This window comes from Myotis nattereri, assembly GCF_964212035.1.
Source record: "Myotis nattereri genome assembly, chromosome: 18".
NCBI lineage: Eukaryota > Metazoa > Chordata > Mammalia > Chiroptera > Vespertilionidae > Myotis > Myotis nattereri.
The window spans coordinates 29,556,856-29,576,692 of record NC_138093.1 but is presented as its reverse complement, the minus strand read 5'-3'; the positions used below and the strand labels follow the sequence as shown (position 1 = coordinate 29,576,692).

At 46.1% G+C, this 19,837-nt stretch overlaps 1 protein-coding gene across 1 annotated transcript; it reads right to left on the bottom strand.

Moving 5' to 3' along the window:
• Positions 1 to 8,321: 8,321 nt before the first annotated feature.
• NEK2 (NIMA related kinase 2) lies at positions 8,322 to 19,532 on the bottom strand. The gene is made up of 8 exons (XM_081113027.1): positions 17,395 to 19,532; positions 16,230 to 16,447; positions 15,710 to 15,950; positions 13,961 to 14,043; positions 13,117 to 13,243; positions 11,972 to 12,191; positions 10,637 to 10,762; positions 8,322 to 9,189 (listed from the first exon to the last, which is right to left on the bottom strand). The coding sequence occupies exons 1-8, from the start codon at positions 17,488 to 17,490 to the stop codon at positions 8,963 to 8,965; spliced, it is 1,338 nt and encodes a 445-aa protein (XP_080969153.1). The 5' UTR covers positions 17,491 to 19,532; the 3' UTR covers positions 8,322 to 8,962.
• Positions 19,533 to 19,837: the final 305 nt, after the last annotated feature.

Below are 19,837 nucleotides of genomic sequence, written 5' to 3'. Positions count from 1 at the left end.
CCATGGAGTGGCCAGTCCTTCCTCCATTCCTCTCTGTTTCATAGCTGAAGCTCGTCATGTATTTTAATGTCTGGGAGTGCAGACCCACCCTGTTCTTCACTTCCCTGAAATGTCATGACTCTATTCGTACATTTATTCTTCCAAGTGAATTGTCCCACGTAAATCCATTGTGTCAGATGTTTTAAAAACTTAGATATTTGTATTAGGATTGCATAAAACATACATTAGGGCGCATGGCATTTTACATTATTAAGGTTTCTCACCATGGCGTGTTTTAGCATGTCTTTAATGTCCCTCCATGTGGTTTGGCAGATTATTTATTATGATTAATGTGCATTCCTGGAAACTTTATCCTTTGGTGTTGCTATTGTAAGTGGGACCTTTGGCATTGCAGGTCTCCCAGCCTGGTGTCTGTTGCCGGACAGTCCCAGACCTAAGGGCAGCCAAACACCTGAGCTCAGCAAAGTCCCTGGCCAGCCCAGCAAACCCCAGAACCCAACAAGAGGAGGCTTCATTAGGCAGGCCCCGCTGCAGTCAGTGGCACCCAGAGGGGCAGGTCTGTGGTTTTAAAGCAGTGGTTCGGGGTCAGAGAGAGTCTGGAAAACTATGAACTCTCAGAAAAATGCCCAGCATGCTGCCGATACTTCCAGAGGATTCACAGACAGCCCAACACACATCCAAGGGCTGTAATTCACATCCCTGAACTAAAAGGATAGTCAGCAATGGAGTCCCCCAGGTGGGCATGCCGAGGACACAGCCCTGGGCCTACGTGAGCTTCAGCGAGTCACCTCCCGCTCTGAATCTTTATTTTCTCCCGGAAAACAATTATCCACCCAGTCCAGTTGTAGCATCATTAGGAGATCAACTGAGATCATGTTGCGGAAAGTGCTTTGAAAACGGGAGCTAAGTGACCCAAAGGTAAGAAAGAGGCAATTAGTGCCAGGAACAGGAATCTAACGAGGCCGGCCCTGCTGTGTGAGGAGGCGTCTGAGTTTCTTAGAGAGCATTTTCGGCTCCCATGCTGCCCCGCCTGCCAAGAACGTGGCCTTTGCCCCGGGAACGGCTGATGAAGGCCTTCGAGGCTCTCCACTTAGGAGGCCAGGAGACTGTTGCGCTGACCCAGCTAAAACCACGATTAAGTGGCTGGATGTTGGAAAAGAAGTGTCGGGGCTTGTGGTTCACAGATATCAGTTTCTGGGTTGTTATAAATATTAATAATTAATTCTTTCCTGCGTGCTGGAGAACAGCCAGGAGCCGAGGCAGGCCCTGCCTGGGGTGAGCGAGGGCAGGTCGGGCTGTCTCTTCCCTGACGCCAGGGGTCTGCACTGTACAGGGAGGGATTTGCAGGTGCAAAATTCTGCAAAATAATAAATCAAGTGCCTGAGGAGGGAAACATAAAGGCCTTCCAAGTTATCTTCCTGCTCCCAGCAGTCGATGCCACCTGAACTCATGCCCTAGTTTGAACTCCAGACACATCAGCCTGCATGTGTGTGTGTGTGTGTGTGTGTGTGTTAGGGGTGGAGTGGGGAGAAGGGCAACAGAGCATGTCACTGGGAACCTCTCTCTAAGCACAAACGCTGCTCCCTTCTCCCTGGGGTAAATCTGAGTCAGGAAAGGGATACACAGCCACATCCAGAACCCCAGACTCTCCAGGGCAGAGGGCAGAGGGAGGGCAGCAAGGGGATTAGCAGGAGTATTTTGAATACCCTACTCTCAAAACCACCTCCCCTCTAGGGCTCCCGAATGGAGGGCAGAAGGGAGTGCTGTCCTTTGACCCTCCCCTTGGAGAGGGACCCATCTGGGCATGGAATGTCCAGTTCCTGGCTCAGCAGCAGGCATACAGCAGGAGCTTAATAAAGGACCCTGGGACAATGAATGAGGCCGTCTCCCATGCTCTGCTTAAACCTTCTTACATCTTTCCTCTGCTCTCTGCCCAGTCAGGTGTCTCCTCTCCTGACTTGTGCTCAAATGGCACCTCCCGGGATACCTCCAACAGACCCCCAGGTCTCCCCACGTTTGTGGCCCCAGCCCTGTGTCCTGTGTCTGCTGATTCCACTAAGAAGCCGCCTGTGTATGCAGCAAGGACTACTTACTGAGCAGCACTACAGGTTATCTTTATTATGCCTCCTAAACAATGCACAGGCTCTGCCCAGGCAGGCAAAGTTGTGGCCTGTTTCCTGAATGAATCTAAGAAATATTGTCACACTCTCCACCTGGTAGGGTGGTAAGAGAAATATCCATTGGGCTAATGAATTGATTGGTTTGGGTTAAATGTTCAATGAATTCAAAGTTCAACTCTAAGAGCCATTTCATCCCCCAGGTGCCCTTGGTAAGTGGCATCAGGAAAGCTAGGAGACCTCATGTCATTGCTCAGGTAGTGGTAGGGATGGGTCCCCAGCTGACCCTTGCATGGCTCTCCTCTCCAGGTGACTGGTCCGTGAGCTAGTCCAGCCCAATCTGTCCATGGCCACCCTGAGAGCATCTACTACTAGCATCACTGACAGGTGTAACTCCTGGGCTCTTCTCTTGGCACAGACAACCCATTGGCCACCTCCTCTGTTCCCAAAGGTGCTGCTCACCCCTGAAGCATGGTTCTAACTCCCATTCGGCATAAGACCCATGTGTAGCCTGATGCCTCAGCCAGATTCTTTCTCTCTTTTCCCTTTTTTATTGATTTTTAGAGAGAGAGGAAGGGATAGAGAAATAGAAACATCAGTGAGAGAGAAACATCATTGATTGGCTGCCTCCTGCACGCCCCCTACTGGGGAGTGAGCCCACAACGTGAGCCTGTGCCCTAACGAGGAATCAAACCAGCAACCTCTTGGTTCATGGGTCAACAATGCTCAACCACTGAGCCACAGCAGCCGGGCCTCAGCCAGATTCTTACTGAAGATCCCCATGGGGACATGCAGAAAGCCGGTCTCCTCCAGGCTCTCCCACCCCCATGTTGCCACAGTCCCCAGCACAGGGCTTCCACTCCCCGCCAGCTCCTCCCACTGCCAGAGTTCTCCATGGCAATCAGGGCACAAACACCCTCTGCTTTTGCCTCCTCACTCTGGGCTTCAGCTGGAGCCGCAAGGCCAGCCCATGAGTCTGACCACCCATGTCCCCAACCTCAGCCCATCTTCTTCTCACACCCCCCTGGCCTTGGGCGGAGCAGGGTCTTCCCCCTTCACTTTCAGCCTTGCTACCCTCAGAGTGTGGTCCATGCACGGCAGCGTCCGGATCACCTGGCCACTTGTTACAAACGTGGACACTCAAGCCCCATTCTGGACCCCCTGGTTCAAATGTTGCATTTTAACGAGATGCCCAGGAGACTCACGTGCACAGCCAAGTCTGAGGAGCAGAAGTGCTCACATCGCATCCAGGTTGTTTGCTGTCCTTGCCTGATGTCAGACTCCAACCGGGTCCTCACGGTTGGTGCTTGACATATACTAATGGGAGCTCAGTAAATGTAGGAAATCCTCTTCTCTCTTGCCAAAGCCCAGTGCTGCCGACTCAAAAATCTTGCCTCGGTGCCTGTGATGTAACACACTGAACAGTGACTTTTTCTTTCTCTCCATATTCTTCTTGTAACAATCCTAATCCTCCCCCAGGCATAGCTCAAAAATAGGGGTGGGGAGAATAAAGAGGCAAAGTACAGAACTTTGAAAGAGCAGAACACACTAACATATCCCCAAAACTGCTCTGCCAGCGACAATAGCATTTGCTGAGTTGAGTGTGGGAGGTGCCAGCAGCCTGCATGAGGGGTGGGGGTGGGGGGGGGGAATTGGGGCATCACACATACTACGCAGGGCATCTCGGAGGGTGCTTCTCCCACCACAGGGTGTTCTCTTTATACGGGTGCAAGGGAGAGACCTCCAGATGCTCCCACATTTCCTGTGCAGGTGGAGTGCCCTTATTTCAGGGGCCTGCACAGGATAAGTAAGCTTCCCCCGCCCCAACCTTTTGCCTTGGCTGCTAGGAAGTTTACAGCCAAATCGTTTGCACAAAACAATAGTGTGTAATTGGGTACAATATTCACGTTGGACTCGTTCCTGGCATCACCCTTCCACTGTACTTTTAACGTATGCATCTTATTAAACCCATGTTTTCTTTTTTATATTTTATTTTATTGTTTAAAGTATTACAGATAGTAGTACATATGTCTCCTTTTTTTCCCATCGACCTTCCCCCGGCCTCCCCTACCCCCCAGCACATGCCCTCACCCCCTGTCCCAGTGTCTTGTGTCCATTGGTTATGCTTATATGCATGCATTCAAGTCCTTCGGTTTATCTCTTACCTCGCCCCCCACCCCCACCCAACATTTACAGGGAACTCATACAACTCAACAAAAGGAAAATAAACAATCCAATCAAAAAATGGGCAAAGGACCTAAATAGAATCTCTTTGAAAGAAGACACTCAGAAAGCCAAGAGACGCATGAAAACATGCTCAAAGTCACTAACCATCCGAGAGATGCAAATCAAAACGACAATGAGGTACCACCTCACACCTGTCAAAATGGCTACCATCAACAAATCAACAAATGACAAGTGCTGGTGAGGATGTGGAGAAAAAGGAACATTCGTGCACCGCTGGTGGGAATGCAGACTGGTGTAGCCATTGTGGAAAATAGTATGGCGTTTCCTCAAAAATTTAAAAATGGAACTGCCATTTGACCCATGTTTTCTTATAAGCCTCTTTAAATCTTTCCGGAAGGCAGGTGGAATGAATTCACGGTCCGGCACTGTTCCAGGCCCCTGACTACCGTTTGCCCCACTTACAGTGTCACTGTGCCTTTCTCCAGAGGAGGAAGCCGAAGCTCAGGGAGATGCAACAAACAAGCCTGAGTCAGGCCGAGTGCGCGAGTCAGGCATCGGCTCTGCGTTCCCACTCTGGCCGGATAGGAAGCACCTGGACGCGGTTCCTGTGCTGAGAGGGAACAGGGGGGAGATGCATTGGCTGGCTGGTAGGAGCCCGAGTCTCTCCACCAGGCATCTGGGGATTTGCCCAGCCTGCTCCGGGGCAGCCAAACCCTGGTGGGGAGGCTCCTGCCTGCTCTGTCCACTGTGCCCCTGGTTAACGAGCCATGAAGCTTCTGGAGAGCAGAGCCAGGCAGGGACTCTCTCTGGAACAGCAACTGCTCCATGGGAGTGTGCAGGGCTGCAAAGATGGGTGCTTGCCTCGCCGCCAGGGTGAGTTCCGAAGGCAGGGGCTGTGGGCCCCCCCTGGCTGGGCACTCCAGGCAAACCGGTTCCTCAGAGGCTCTGGGAAGACGCACTCCTCCAGGGAAGTTAGGATGGATCCCACAGAGACGCGGGCGGCTTTCCCAAAGAACGAAGGCAACGGAAATGATTCGTGCTCGTTTAAAAAAGCAAATGAAGAAGAGCCCATGGATTAAGACCCTAGCTGTGCGTGTGCTTTAAAAATACATACACATATATGTAGACACACACACCACAGACCCCATATGCAGAGACACCCTGTCCCCATGGCCCTCCCCACCCCCATCAGCCCCTCCAAATACGGTGTCCAACCCAACCTGGAAGGGAACACCAAAGACCAGATACTTAACAGCCACTTAGGCAGCTCTGGCGCAGCCATGGAGGAGGGAGGGGCAAGGTGAGCCAGGTAATGGACAGGGCAGGGCCACCCACACCCAGATTCCATCAGCCAGGTCCTCCACCGCACGGCCCTGGGGAAGGCGGCTTTCACCACCCTCCTTGCCCTGAAATCCATCGTGCAATATGGGTCCCTGGTTTCCCAGCCACCACTCACAGTGGACAATAACCCTTCCTCGTTGGGGCCTATGAACCGCTCCATTCCTTTTAAAACACTTATTGGAGGAGGGCAGCCTTGAGAGTCAGAGGGAGCTAGCATGCCTGGAGGAAGGGGCTTTGTCCTGGAAGGACTGACAGTCCCTCGGGCGGTGACGGCCCCGGTGAAGTGGTCCCTGGGAGGACGCTGGGCATCGGGGCTGGGCCTTCGAGGGAATGGGGAGCCCTAGGTGGAATGATGGAAGGTGCTGAGGAAAGGGGGAAGGCCTGTGTCCTCCTGGGGTCACTGAAGACCACTTATTTCCGCCCCCCGCCCCGGCCCTCACTCTCCCGTCTCCTCTAGCTGCAGGTGTGAAGGCCCCTGGACCCTAACCGTGCCAGCTCTGCATCCACCCTTCCTTCGTCATTCAAACGTCTTGGGTAGAGCCATGGGTTAACACCCTTAACCCCGCAATCATTACGGAACACTGGGTGGTTTGGGAACAAAGCTGACCTTTGGCGGTCATGTGGAGAGTCATAGTTAAAGGCTTTGGAGTCCAAAATGTCAGTTCAGAGACCAGCTGCCTCTTCCTAGCTGTGATGCGAGCTTCGGGTTCCCCATGAAAAATGTGGCACTAATGATGCCTATTCATCAGGGGATGTTGTGAGGAGTGAATGAAATAATGGACCAAGGCATTTAACCAAAGCCTGGCAAGTCCTTTCTCAGTAGCAGCCAATTGCACCGGCTCCGGGGAAGGTGTCAGACTTGCCGTCTAACAGGACCATGGCGCCACCTTGTGGTTGCTGTCGCTCAGGACAGCTGGTTAATCTTACTCAAATCCTGACGTTTGCCGAAACCGGTTTGGCTCAGTGGATAGAGCGTCGGCCTGCGGACTGAAAGGTCCCAGGTTCGATTCCGGTCGGGGGCATGTACCTGGGTTGCGGGCACATCCCCAGTGGGAGATGTGCAGGAGGCAGCTGATCGATGTTTCTCTCTCATTGATGTTTCTGGCTCTCTGTCCCTCTCCCTTCCTCTCTGTAAAAAATCAATAAAATATATTAAAAAAAAAAAATCCTGACGCTTTTGCAAATACCTACGAGCAGGTGTTGTTCATGTAAAGCCTGTAATGGTAAGTTTATGTTGGTACTGTATCTAGCCGGGCATCTTGGTAAGTCCTTTATTTTATTTTTTTAATTTATTTTTATTGTTGAAAGTATTACAGATGTCCCCTTGGTTGGTTTTTCCCCCCACTAACCCCCTCCATCCCGCCCCTATCTTGATAAATCTTAGAAAGAGATGCTAGAGAAGTATCATTTGAGAGGACTCTCCCATCAAAGAGATCCTCTTCTAATCTACCATCATTGCCCTTAAACCCCAGATGTTCCCAGCTTTAGGGGTGAACAGGAAACATGGTTTTGTTGGCTTTGGAGCGGGGAGGAGGAAGCACAATCAAATTAAAAATTCAGTTTCCAGCCGAAACCGGTTTGGCTCAGTGGATAGAGCGTCGGCCTGCGGACTGAAGGGTCCCAGGTTCGATTCCGGTCAGGGGCATGTGCCTGGGTTGCGGGCATATCCCCGGTAGGAGATGTGCAGGAGGCAGCTGGTCGATGTTTCTCTCTCATCGATGTTTCTAACTCTCTATCTCTCTCCCTTCCTCTCTGTAAAAAATCAATAAAAATATTTTTTAAAAAAAATTCAGTTTCCAAACCTCTGCCTCCTCGGTTTCCTGTTGCACCCCTAATCACCACCTGTTCCAAAATGGCAAACAACCATTCCCTGTCCCCTTTCCTGCTTCATCCTGCTCCTTAGCCCTACCAATCTCCATGTGTGGCTCGTTTTCTATCCAGCCTTATTGGAATGGAATCTCCATGAGGGCAGGGATGTCAGTGTTTCTTTATTGCTCTATCTTCAGCATGTTAAATCAGTGTTTCTTTATTGCTATATGTTCAGCATGTTAAACAGTGCCTGGCTCACAGCAGCTGCCCAATTGTTTTATGGCCAGATTCCACGAGGCAAAGTAAGAGCGTGGTTACAACACTCTCGCAGGTTTCAAATCTACTCAATTACATGCACCTGATCAAGCTTTGTTTACTTGTTAAACCTCCCGCAGCCCATATCACTCAGTCACGTGGGACCACAGGTTCGGACCATAAGGTCAAGCTTACAACCACAGCCTTTGGCTATAATTGTGCTGAGAGTTGCACGTGGCTTTGCCACGAGAGGACCGTGCCTTCTCATTAGTCCCAGGCTTGAACCTGTCCAAACTCTGTAGCAGCTCTCCACAAGATCAATTTTCTCAAGAGTGGCACTGTTGACGTTGTGCTGTGGGGGGCTACCGTGTGCATTGTAGGATGTCTGGCAGCATCCCTGGCCTCTACCTACTCCATTCAATAGTACCCTCCCACCCGCAATCATTATCATTTAATATGTCTCCAGACATTGCAAATGTCCCCTGGGGGGCAAAATAGTCCCCAGCTAAGAGCTACTGGTGCAGATGGATTAATGAGGTGAAGTGCCATTGCAGCCCCTGTGAGCATCAGTGCCTATGAATCATAAACCCAACAAATACAAGAGACACAAATACAGGAAAACTAAAGAATTCGTTTACTTAGTGAGAAACAGATAAGCCCATGATGGCTGGCTTATATACAGTTAGGTAGAGTAAAAAGGAAAAAAAAGAGTATCAACATCACAGTGATGGATTTTCACAAAAGGTGACAGATTTTGCACTAAGAGCAATGGGATATCAATAAGCGATATCTATAAGCAAGATGTCATAGTATCAGTGACCAGTTTGGATCCAATTCGGTTTTCTAAGCTCTAGAATAAAACCTCAGACTTGAAGTTGTAAATCTAGACATGACAACTGTAAGCACACCACTCAGTCGTGTAAAACGTCTCAGTAAGTGGATACATATGTTTTTCCTCCAACATTTAGAAGGTAATGTTCCAGTAGTAATCACACATGGGATTAAAACCCCAACCAAGAAAGTATCATTCTTTCTATAAAGTGTTCTTTTAAAAAAGAAAAAAAATGAAAGGTGTGGACGTTTTGTACAATTATTGCTGAAGGACAGCAAAGGCAATTACAAAATATCACTCTTACTGTACAAAAAGGCATGGCTCACGGAACCAAGTTTATCAAGCTGCAGCAGGTGAACATCAATCAGTCCTTCGGGGGCTGGCCATGTCAGATCCCGCACACAGCGCAGGGCCCTGCTGGCTAGCGCATGCCCAGGATCTGTCTGCTTTTCAGCTGGTACGTTTGCTCAATGTCCGCCAGGGCTTGCGCGCGCAGCTGGGCAGCATGGAGCCTCTTCTTCAGGTCTTTGCACTTGGCTTTGGAAGAGAGATGGCTCTCAGAGTTCTCACTCCTCAGGACATTCTCCTTACTCTCTCCACTGAAATGAACTTTCTTCTTAAGTATTGAGGATGGAAGAGCTAAAAGTTCTTTAGGAAGAAAAAGGGTTTCGAGTTATTTGAACAGGTCTGTCACATTTAGCAAAAATACAACCTCTTTTAGTTCATTTGAAATCTGGAACCTAATCTTAGTATCTCCGGGAGTTTGGGAGCTTGAGGGTGGTAAGAAATCAATCAGTCTTTTAAGCCACAGCACTGAAAAAAGAATCCTGGAATGTGCCAAATATCAAGGAACATAGGTTTTATTCCCTTAACAATCACCTTTTCTCTTGAAGTCAAATGCATTGGGGATGATGGGCCACAATATAAAACTTCTGAAAATCAGTATCATCTACTCCATTCTTGAAAATAAGTGCCATTCTACCTAGAACACAGGGCTTCCAGAAAAGTATGGAAGCAGAAACGCTTTTTATGGACACTTATAGTTTGGGTTAAATATTCAACAACACTTCCTTCAAAACTGATTAATTGACTGAAATCTTGCTTCAAAAAGAAACTAAGCAAATTCAGGGTGGAAAAGGTAAATCAAGCAAAGGTATAGCAAAAAAGGTGAACTGGGCTTTTTACATGAAAAAAAATTTACTTGAAATGGTAGCACTATTCGCTACTGACAGACTATCTGGAGGTTGGAGACTTGAGGGCTTGAATTCCAGAACCTTTTTGTTATTTCCTTTACATTCATTTAAAGGAAATACATTCAAATTTTATGAGTTCATTGTATGAGCCATTGTGGACAAACAAAGGCCCTATTCTCATAGGAGGAGAGACCAGAACCCAATAAACAAGTACAAATGAGGACTATTTGAGGGGGAAAATAACACTGAGAAAGAGACAGGGGTGCTGGCGGTGGCCACAGTGATGAGAGCCGCATAATGAGGTGACTTTTGAGCAGAGACATGTTGAAAGTGAGGAAATAAGAAGCCACCGGGTTATCTGAGGAACAAACTCCAGGCCAAAGAAAAGGAAAGGCCAGGCCGAGAGGTAGGAGGAGGCTGCAAGGAACACTGCCCTCCAATTGTGCCCTGACTGCCTATCGCCAACATTGTTTCTGCTTCAAAGCACACTTGGGTTTTTTTAGCCTTAACTCCATTGTTTCAAACATATCCACCTTTATTCCCACAAATTCCTATACAAATACCTATGTAACTTGTAAATCTCACTAATGGAATAATTTTATAAGAAAGAAAAAAGTGTTAAGCCCAGCCGGTGTGGCTCAGTGGTTGAACATGGACCTATGAACCAGGAGGTCACTGTTGGATTCCCGGTGAGGGCACATGCCCGGGTTGTGGGCTCGATCTCCAGTGTGGGGCATGCAGGAGGCAGCTGCATCATTGATGTTTCTATCTCTCTCTCCCTTCCTCTTTGAAATCAATAAAAACATTAAAAAATGAGAAGGCCTACCAAAGCCCCTCGAAAGCAAACCAGTGCCCATTTCCTCACGCGCAGCAGCCTCTGTCTACTGCGCTGGTTCTCCTACCTGGTCCGCTGGCCAGGGACAGGAGCCCCTGCCCCTTCAGCAGGCTGTAGTTCCTCATCAGACTTTCCGCTCTCGCCAGCTTGTCCTCCGCCAGCCTCTCACGAACACAAAGCTCGCGTTCCTTCTCTTTAGAAAGGCATGGAATGAGAAAAAGATTAGCAAAAACAGTTTACACGTGCCAGTCTTCCCTTTTCCCTAATCACTGAGACCGGCTTGCTGAGCAGCGATTAGTAATGCTCTGAGAAAGGTTTCTCGCCGGGTTCCCAAGCCACCCTGACCATGCTAGTCTGTAGCACCTGTCGCTTTACTGGAGTAGACAGACTTTCACCATCAAAAACTAACTAGCACTTGCCCTAACCAGTCTGGCTCAGTGGACAGAGCGTCGGCCTGGGGACTGAAGGGCCCCAGGTTCAATTCCAGTCTAAGGGCCTATGCCTGGGTTGCGGGCTCGATCCCCACTGGGGGCATGCAGGAGGCAGCCGACCAATGATTCTCTCTCATCATTGATGTTTCTATCTCTTTCTCCTTCTCCCTTTTTCTCTCTAATCAATAAAAATATATTTTTTTTAAAAAAAAAACACAACAACAACTAACTAGTACCTAATCAGTGAATAGCCCTGAGTATTTATAAACCTAGAATATCTTGTACCCACATTATTGAATTGCCAGAGCATATTTAGTCCTACACACTGTAGGATTTTAGACCTGGACTGTGTTGGCTCAGCCACAGGAGTAATGGTTATTGTAGAAGTTAGCAAATCCTAAGATCTACCTTTGCAATGGAAAAACTGTAGTGTATGTATATGTTATGAAACAGAAAGAAAAAAGTAACAGCAAAATGTAATGTACACATTAAAGTATACAAACTCTATAGCAAAATATAAAGTTAAGCCAACAATAGCAGAGAAAGAGGCAGCTCAACAGGAAGATGCCAGAAAGCGTGACCTACATATTTTACAAAGCACAGTTTGGTTTCTCAAGTATTTGTAAGAAGGTTCTCCTTTTTTTTTTTAATAGTTTTTTTTTAATATGTTTTTATTTATTTCATTGAGGAAAGGAGAGGGAGAGAGAGATGGAAACATCAATGGTGTGAGAGAATCATTGATCGGCCGCCTTCTGCACTCCCCACATTGGGGATCGAGCCTGCACCCCAGGCATGTGCCCTAACCAGGGATTGAACCTGCCACCTTGGCATATTGGGATGACGCTCCAACCAATTGAGCTATCAGGCCAGGGCAAGAATGTCCTAATATACTCATTTAAACAGAGTTTCACACTCATCACGATCACCCTCCAATAGCTCTCCTTTGTTTTGCCCCCATCATGCAGACTTACGCTCCAGTCTTTCCTCTCTGGCTTTGAGGGCTCGCTCTCGCTCCTGCAACTGTAATTCCTTCAGTTTCAGCTCACTTAACACAGGGTTAGAATCCTGCAACTTTTCTGGTTCTCCAGATCGTCGCCCCCTTCTCTCAGGATTTCTCCTCTGCTCTTCTGCAACCAAGTCTGCTATCAAAGGGCTCTCCAGAATTTCTTCAACAGAAGGTCGATGGTAATCCTGGGGAAAAAATATTCAGTGTTACAGTCACATTTTGTAACAGAATACGCATCCCAAAAGAACAGCTACATTAAAAGGGTGCATATTTCCAAGGCAAAAGAAAAACTCGTTTCTGGATGGGCCTTAACTATCTGGAAAAATAAGTTCACTTGTGGCTTTAATAAATGAGGTTCTGGGTCCAAACAGTAATGCAGATTTTTACTTACCTTTGATCCCCCTTTAACCTAAAGGCTTCATCCCTGTGCAGGTGCTCAGTAGCATGGCCAGGGTCTGTGTTAGGGCATCTCTAAACTACAGAAAGCAGGATCCTCCCTCAGCCCTTAAACCCCATTACTTCATCTGAATCCTTCTTTGTAATCCCACAGCATTTAACTTTATACATCAGCCTGATCTCTTGGACATTTCCCTCGCCATCCCATGGCCAGATTTTTTCCACATAATCTCTTAGAGTTATTTCCCCTCCACTCTTCTTAGCCACCCCTACCCTCTCACTGCCCCAATCATCCCCGCAACACACACACACACACACACACACACACACACACACACACACCCCTATCTCTCAGTTGGAGCTAGAGGCAGAGTAATTAAGTCTTATTGTGGCCCCTTCCATACCATCTGCCACGCTGAGGTAGGCAAGGACACGGGGAACTAAGGATCTGGATGCTTCATGCAATCTTTTCTTGCTATCGACCATCTGTTAGCATGGAGTGAGTGGGAGAAGACAGAGAAAGCACAGAGGGTAGGCCAGCAAGGATGTGCAATTTGCCAAATTTATGTAAGTTTTCACTTGTGTTAACAGAGTAGATTTAGCTAAGGAAATACATTTAATGTTTCTTCAGTCTCATTGCTCTACGGGAGAGAACACATACCCCAAAACTTAATTGAAAGATAGAAACAGACAAAATAATCTTATAATCTTTACCTTTAAATTTAACATCCTTGTAATGATGTCATTCAACTCATCAGAGTAACGATATGGAATTCGCCTGAATTTGCCTTCTCGGATCTTCCCAGCTAATTCTTTCTGGTTGAAAGCTGTAAATGGAGGCCTGGAAGAAAAAAATAATAATAATGTAAAAATAAAAATATATTAGGAAGCAAATCTTTTGCAGTTTAAGCTCCAGTTTTTATTTATGTTTCTGCTTCTGGGATTTTCTTCCATAGTTAAGTTTCCCAACTTTGGTGCTACTGATATTTGGGGGTCACATAGCTCTTTATTGTGGGGGTGTCCTGAACATCATAGTATTTATTTGAACTATCATTGGCCTCCATCCACTAGATGCCAGTAGCTATTCTTGTTTGTCACAACCAAAAATGTCTTCAGACAATGCCAAATGTCCCCTGGGGGGCAAAACTGCTTCACTCTCCCTGGTTGAGAATCACTGCTCTACAGAACAGCTTAGAAGAGAAAGAACTGGAGCTCTTTCTTCGTCTCCAAATCGCCAGAGCTACCCCCAGATCTTTGTTTATCTCTTCCATGGGCCTGATGTATCTGCTCTCCCCTTGAGCTGAGCATCAGTCTAACAAGGAAACATCTAACCAGGTTAGGAGTTTGAACAAGTCAACATCCAGCCTCAGGGGTTATATTATTAATTTCTAAATAATTTTTTAGAAAATTAAAAAATGTCCACCTACTTTAATTTTAACCCACGGTATGATTCTTTCAGATTTGAATACAAATGGATGGTCAAACAACTGAACCCAGTGAAAGGTGACAAACCCTGAGTATAAACCTCAGACTAGAAATCTGTCTTCAATATACTTACATTAATGCACACAACTCATACATCAAACAGCCCAGTGACCAGATATCCGATTTCTCATTGTAGGACATGCGACTCATCTGCTCCTTAAGGGGGGAAAACGTAAGAAAGTATGAGGAATTAAAAGTTTATTTTGTTTTAAAATGTATACTTTGTCTTCAAATTTACAATGGAAAAAGACAATGATCTTACCCTAATATACTTTGTCATATATAATTCATTCAATTCTTTTTCCTTCAGATGTTTATTGTTACTAGAGGTGAGGCACTGACTATTCAAAGGTGAGTATGAGACCTCTACCCTGGTGACATTAATAATCTAGAAACTATTTTGAAAGAACCAGAGAAAATTTCAGAATAACCAATGCATACATCTGGCCCACATTTAAATGGATGTAGACATAAATGGCTCTAAGTGAATTATTCATTTATATTTTTCCTTAGTCTACTGTATAAACCACACTAACTAACATTCTCATTTCCTATTTTAATTGTCTTTCTCACACTCTCAGGAGCAACAGAGGGCACAGAGGCAAGTACCAAACTCTTCAGGAGGCTCCCTAGTGCTTTAAGTCCAACAGGTTGAGTCTGATACCATTTCCTGGCAATGCCTCAGAGAAGGCTGAATAGATCTAATTACAAGGGCAGGAGGGAAAAGGAACAAAAGAATCACGTAGGTTTCAAATTTTCCAAAAACCACTTCTGTATAATTTTCCTTTATGTTAAAGGCTTTCTATTTGGAATTTGATCCAGTGAGAAAATGACACTGTTCTGGCCATGTCTAATATTAGTGAAAAACAAAATCACTAACACAAAGTTTTATACTGTAGTCAGACTGGTTAACGTAACTAAAAGAGATTTAGAAAAGCCCGGAAATGTTTATGACTGCTAAAACAATTAACCCCTCTGCACCTTTGTATGCTCAGATTCCAGATACAACCCCCTGGTGCTAGCACTTTTTGGTTTAAGCTCTTCAAGAGCCATCAGGCAAAATCTAGAGAGCCATAAACGGTTCATAGCCTTTGACCCAACCCAGCAATTTTATTTTGAGAGCTATCTGCCAAGGAAATGACCAACAAGGAAGAAAGAATAATTCATATGCATAGCAGTGCTCCTTAGAATGGTGAGAAATTTTGGAAACAAAATATTATCCAGCAATCAAGGAAATAGATAAGTAGGTAGACTCAGCAGCTCCCTTGTAGGAAAAGTCAACAAAAAAAGAACAAATACCAACAGTTAACACTGTAAAAACATGTTATCTGAAGTGAGTGAGGCTCTGAGCCCCGAATCTCCAGGCACAAGAATCATCCAGAGAATCTGTTAAAATGCAGAGTCCAAATTGAAAAGTAGGAGAAAAACAGAGCAAGGACCTGTCCCGAGATCCGAACTCACTGGACTGGGGCTTGGTCCAGGATTCTGCATTTGAAAAAGCACACCAAAGGAGGCCAAGCTGGTGTACAGGACCTACAGCACTTTGGGAAACATAGCTCCTGAGGCCAGAGACAAAACCTGTTTCATCTTTTGTAATTTGGTATATGGTAGTCCTTTAATAAAAGCCTGACTTGAATTGCCGATATAGCTGAGTTTAATGGTCTGGTGGTCCATTTGGAAAATATATAAATTAAAAATGAAACAGTGTTAATTTTTGGTTATTGGATATTACTAAACATACAATCAAAACGACTCACTTTCCCTGCATTTGAATGCTTAACATTAAGAGGTTTAAAAAGTATCTAAATTCTGAAATACTTACGGGAGACATGTAATAAGGAGTGCCAACAAATGTTTTTGCAAAACTGGTATCGTGGTTTAATATTCTAGCTAGCCCAAAGTCGCCAAGCTTAACGTTTTGCTTGCCATCCAGGAAAACATTAGCTGGTTTCAGATCCCGATGGAGCACCGTATGACCACCATCACTTCGTCTGTGACATTCCTTTAGGGCCAGAGTCAACTGAGCCATCACTCGAAGAACAAACTCTTCCTCCAAGTATTGTCTGAAATCAAAGCAGTTACACAGCATATAACTTCTGAATAAAACCATTACAAAGAGGGAATGATGAATTATCTAGTGTACAAATAGGGAAATAAATATCATATTTTGATATGAAATATGGGTGTTGATTCACAAGGGATTTCCTAAAGTTCTGTAGACCCACCAAATACTAGAACACTCTTCCACATCACTAAGTACTTCGTCCCTGATCCTAAAGCAGAATGCTTATCCAAAGCGAAACTGGGCCCACTTTCACCTTACATTGAAGAATATCACTTACCTTTCCTTGGTTCCCTTTGTAATTATACTAGCCAGGTCCCCTCCTTCGCAATATTCCATTACAATGTACAGTGTTGTGTTGGTTCGGTCAATAATGCGATCATAGTAACGGACGATGTTTGGATGCTTCAGTTCACGAAGCAAATTCACTTCAGAAACAAGCATTTGTTTCTCAGCTTCTGTCATGGAGCCATAGTCAAGTTCTTTCCAAACTAATATCTGAAATAAGAATTCCCAAGGTATGAATGAACTCAAAAATGAAGATTGAGAGCTCCATGACCACCATCCCTTTGTCTGCGACATTCCTTTAGGCACTAAAGTTTAGGGCCAGTCATCACTCGCTACTTTTCTATTAAATAGATCATACAGTCATTATTCTCTGATTTAGTTCAATGAACTTAAGGACCCCTGAATTTAACTCCATAACCGTTCTCTAATGTTTAAGCAGAAAAGAATGCAAGGGGAGAGAGGGAGATGAGGCACATTAGACTTCCTCCAACCCCCTCCCCTCAGTTCCTTTGTGGGAGGCTGGCAATGGTGCTTTGGTCAAAAAGGTGGGGCAGAGACAGTCCAAGTCCCTGACCATTCCAACCAGGCAAGCTTTTCCTCTCCATTGTTTCTTTCTGAATAAAGTCTCCCTACACACACAGGAGAACTATGAAACCAATAATCCGATTAAAGGGTATCTTAAATGAGCTCGGACTGCCGGGCAGAAAGCTCCAGGTTCTTCCCGTGGCCCAGAGTTCTACTCTTCTCTAAACTGCCCAGGAGCCCCGCGGGGTAGCTGGGTTGGTTGGAGCGTCCTTCCAGACACCAAGGTTCAAGGTTGAGGTTTGATCACCGGTCAGGGCACATACAAGAAGCAACCAATAAATGCATAAATAAGTGGACCAAATCAATGTTTCTCTTTCTCTCTCAAATCAACCACTCAAGCAATCAATAATTTTAAATTTTAACAATAAAATAATATAGTTCAGGAGTCACCGGTGAAAGGCCCTTAGCAGGTCGAAACAGAAAAGAAAAAAAAACAAACAAACAGGAAGGAAATGGAAGAGAAAGGGAAATAGACGGGAACCTATCCCTTGCGAGACCCAGTACAAACACAGATCGCCACCAGCTGGCGAGACCGCTGCAGGGACCGGACTCGGAAGGGGGCCCGCGCTCACCTTGCCGTCGCTCTTCCTCCGGATCTTCTGGCAGCGGCCGTAGGAGCCGGTGCCAATGGTGTGCAGCACCTCGTAGTCCTCCGCCCGGGTCGGCATGGCAGGGCCCGCCGGGGACTCCTGCAGATCGCGCCGCAGCCCGGAGCTGGAGCCACCGACTCCAAAGCGTCTCCAAGTCACACTGCCGGCCGCCACAGCCCGCTGCTCAGTTTAACCGTCCCGGGCCCTGGCCTCGCAGTCTATTGGCCCACAGCGAGGCGGCTTCGCCTCTTTGATTGGCTAAGAGGAACACAACGCCCTAGGCATCTTGGGAAGGCGTATCCATAGGCAACCGCGTCGGCGTCGGTATCGGCGTCTGCTTTCTACCCCATAGGGAGGAAGAGGTGGAGCTAAATCAAAGGGAGGGCGGGGGATAGAAAGTGGCGTTGGGCAGGTCTCCGATACTCTTGGCCCTCGGGCGAAGTCGTCAAGGTAACCGAAGTCCAGAGACCTCGCCTCAGACTTCTTTGCACCCTGCCTCAACCAACTGTCGCCTGACCTTTGCACTGTGAGCCCTCTCTCAGGTTCCAGGACCCGGGCCTGGGCGGGATCAGCCCAAGACTTAGTGAGAGCTGAGTACAGAGGTGAAAAGTACAGTCCCGCCCTGAAGGAGGCACTTGTGAGTGCTGACTATGATGCGGGACTGTGCCCAGCACTTGACATGTATGGTCTCGTTTATTCCTCAACACAAACCTATAAAGCAGGAATTAGTTTAATTGGAAACGGAAGCAAACTTATTTGCTTTAGATCCAACAGCCAGAAATAGAAAAATCAATGCAAAAAGAGTAGATACTCATAGTAACTACTTCGTGCAAGGTGCTGTTATCATAAAGAGAATATATATATATCGATTTTAGAGAGAGGAAGGGAGAGGGGGAGAGAGAGAGAACCATTGATCGGCATCCTCCTGCACACCCCCTACTGGAATAGAGCCCACAACCTGGGCATGTGCCCAGACCAGGAAATTGAACCGTGATCTCTTGGTTCATTGGTCAAAACTCAACCACTGAGCCAGGCTGGCTGGGCAAGAGAATATATTTTTGAACACCAAAATGTAGAGGCCTGTTGAACATGCAGAGGATATGTGCAAACTCTCAGAGTAGAATATGGAAGTCTCTGATGGTTTGGAATACCCAGGAAAATATGGTGGCTCTAAGGCAGAGATGGTCAGGTTTACCTTTAAGCCGCCTACCAAAAACAACAACAGCAAAAGCTATCAGATAGATTATTTGAGGTGCTGAACACATAATTAACTGACAATACTTCATTGAATGTAGCCTCTTCTGGGGACACACAAAAAGCAACATTTCCAGCTTACCCAGGCAGATGAGACTGTCCCACTTTTACCTGGGAGAGGGGAGCTGGAGGCCTCCATCCAGATGTGGATGGAGAAATCTGCGCTAATAATTTGGCAATGCAGAAATAGGTCAATTTTCTTTAAATATCTCTTCAGCATGGAATTGAAAGGAGCTTGATTTTCTATTAATAAGAATTACAAATATCTTTATGTTTAAAAAAAAGACATTTATTACATACACTGAATATAACATAATTGAATTTGAATTGCCAGCCAGGAGAATTTTTGAAGTCACATTCAAGGGTACTGTCTTACCTCAAGAGAATAGGACCATTTAGGTTTGGAAGTTATGTAAGGAGCTACAGTAGCTGCATTAATTGACATTATATTTTTTATTTTAGTACCTCTTAAAAATTGACATCCACAGAGCTCTTTGGCTTGCCTGCCCAAAATCCAGTCCTATACTTTATTTCTGGCTACTCTTAAGCTCTTGTGCTTTGCCCCAATTCCCCAAACCTGGCAGACTCCGTCCACCACCTTTGCACCTGTTATCCCATTTGTCTGGAATACTGTCTACCCAGCCCCTTTAGCCACTCCCCCACCCAGTATCATGTCTGTCTAACGGACACAACTTGTCTTTCAAGATTCAGTGCCAAGCCCTAGCCGGTTTTGCTCAGTGGATAGAGCATTGGCCTGCAGACTAAAGGGACCCGTGTTTGACTCTGGCCAAGAGCACATGCCCAGGTTGTGGGTTTGCCCAATGAGGGCATACAGGAGGCAGCCAATCAGTGATTCTCTCTCATCATTGATGTTTCCATCTCTCCCTCTCCCTTCCTCTATGAAATCAATAAAAAAATAAAATGTTCAGTGGCAACTTGTACTCTGGGAAGCCTCTTCTAGCTTGCACATTACAACACGCAACTTCTTCATCTACATTGTTCGCAGACCATTTTGTACATAAATCAACACTTGTTATTTTTCATTATTTGTTTGCATAGTAGCTCAACTCTAAGCTTCTTGTATTCAGCATAAGTTCTCTAATAAAGGACACATGCAATAAATCTTTGTTAAATGAAAATATGAGAAAAAAGCTTATTAATCATACATGGA

Bases quoted from the DNA above. Each gene is read 5' to 3' on its own strand.
- NEK2 (XM_081113027.1), bottom strand. From the start codon at position 17,490: ATGCCGACCCGGGCGGAGGACTACGAGGTGCTGCACACCATTGGCACC. The intron at 13,244-13,960 runs GTAAGTATATTG...TTTTTCTTCCAG, and splicing joins TATGAGTTGTGTGCATTAAT to GCCTCCATTTACAGCTTTCA. The intron at 10,763-11,971 runs GTAAGTCTGCAT...GCCTTTCTAAAG, and splicing joins CAGAGAGGAAAGACTGGAGC to AGAAGGAACGCGAGCTTTGT.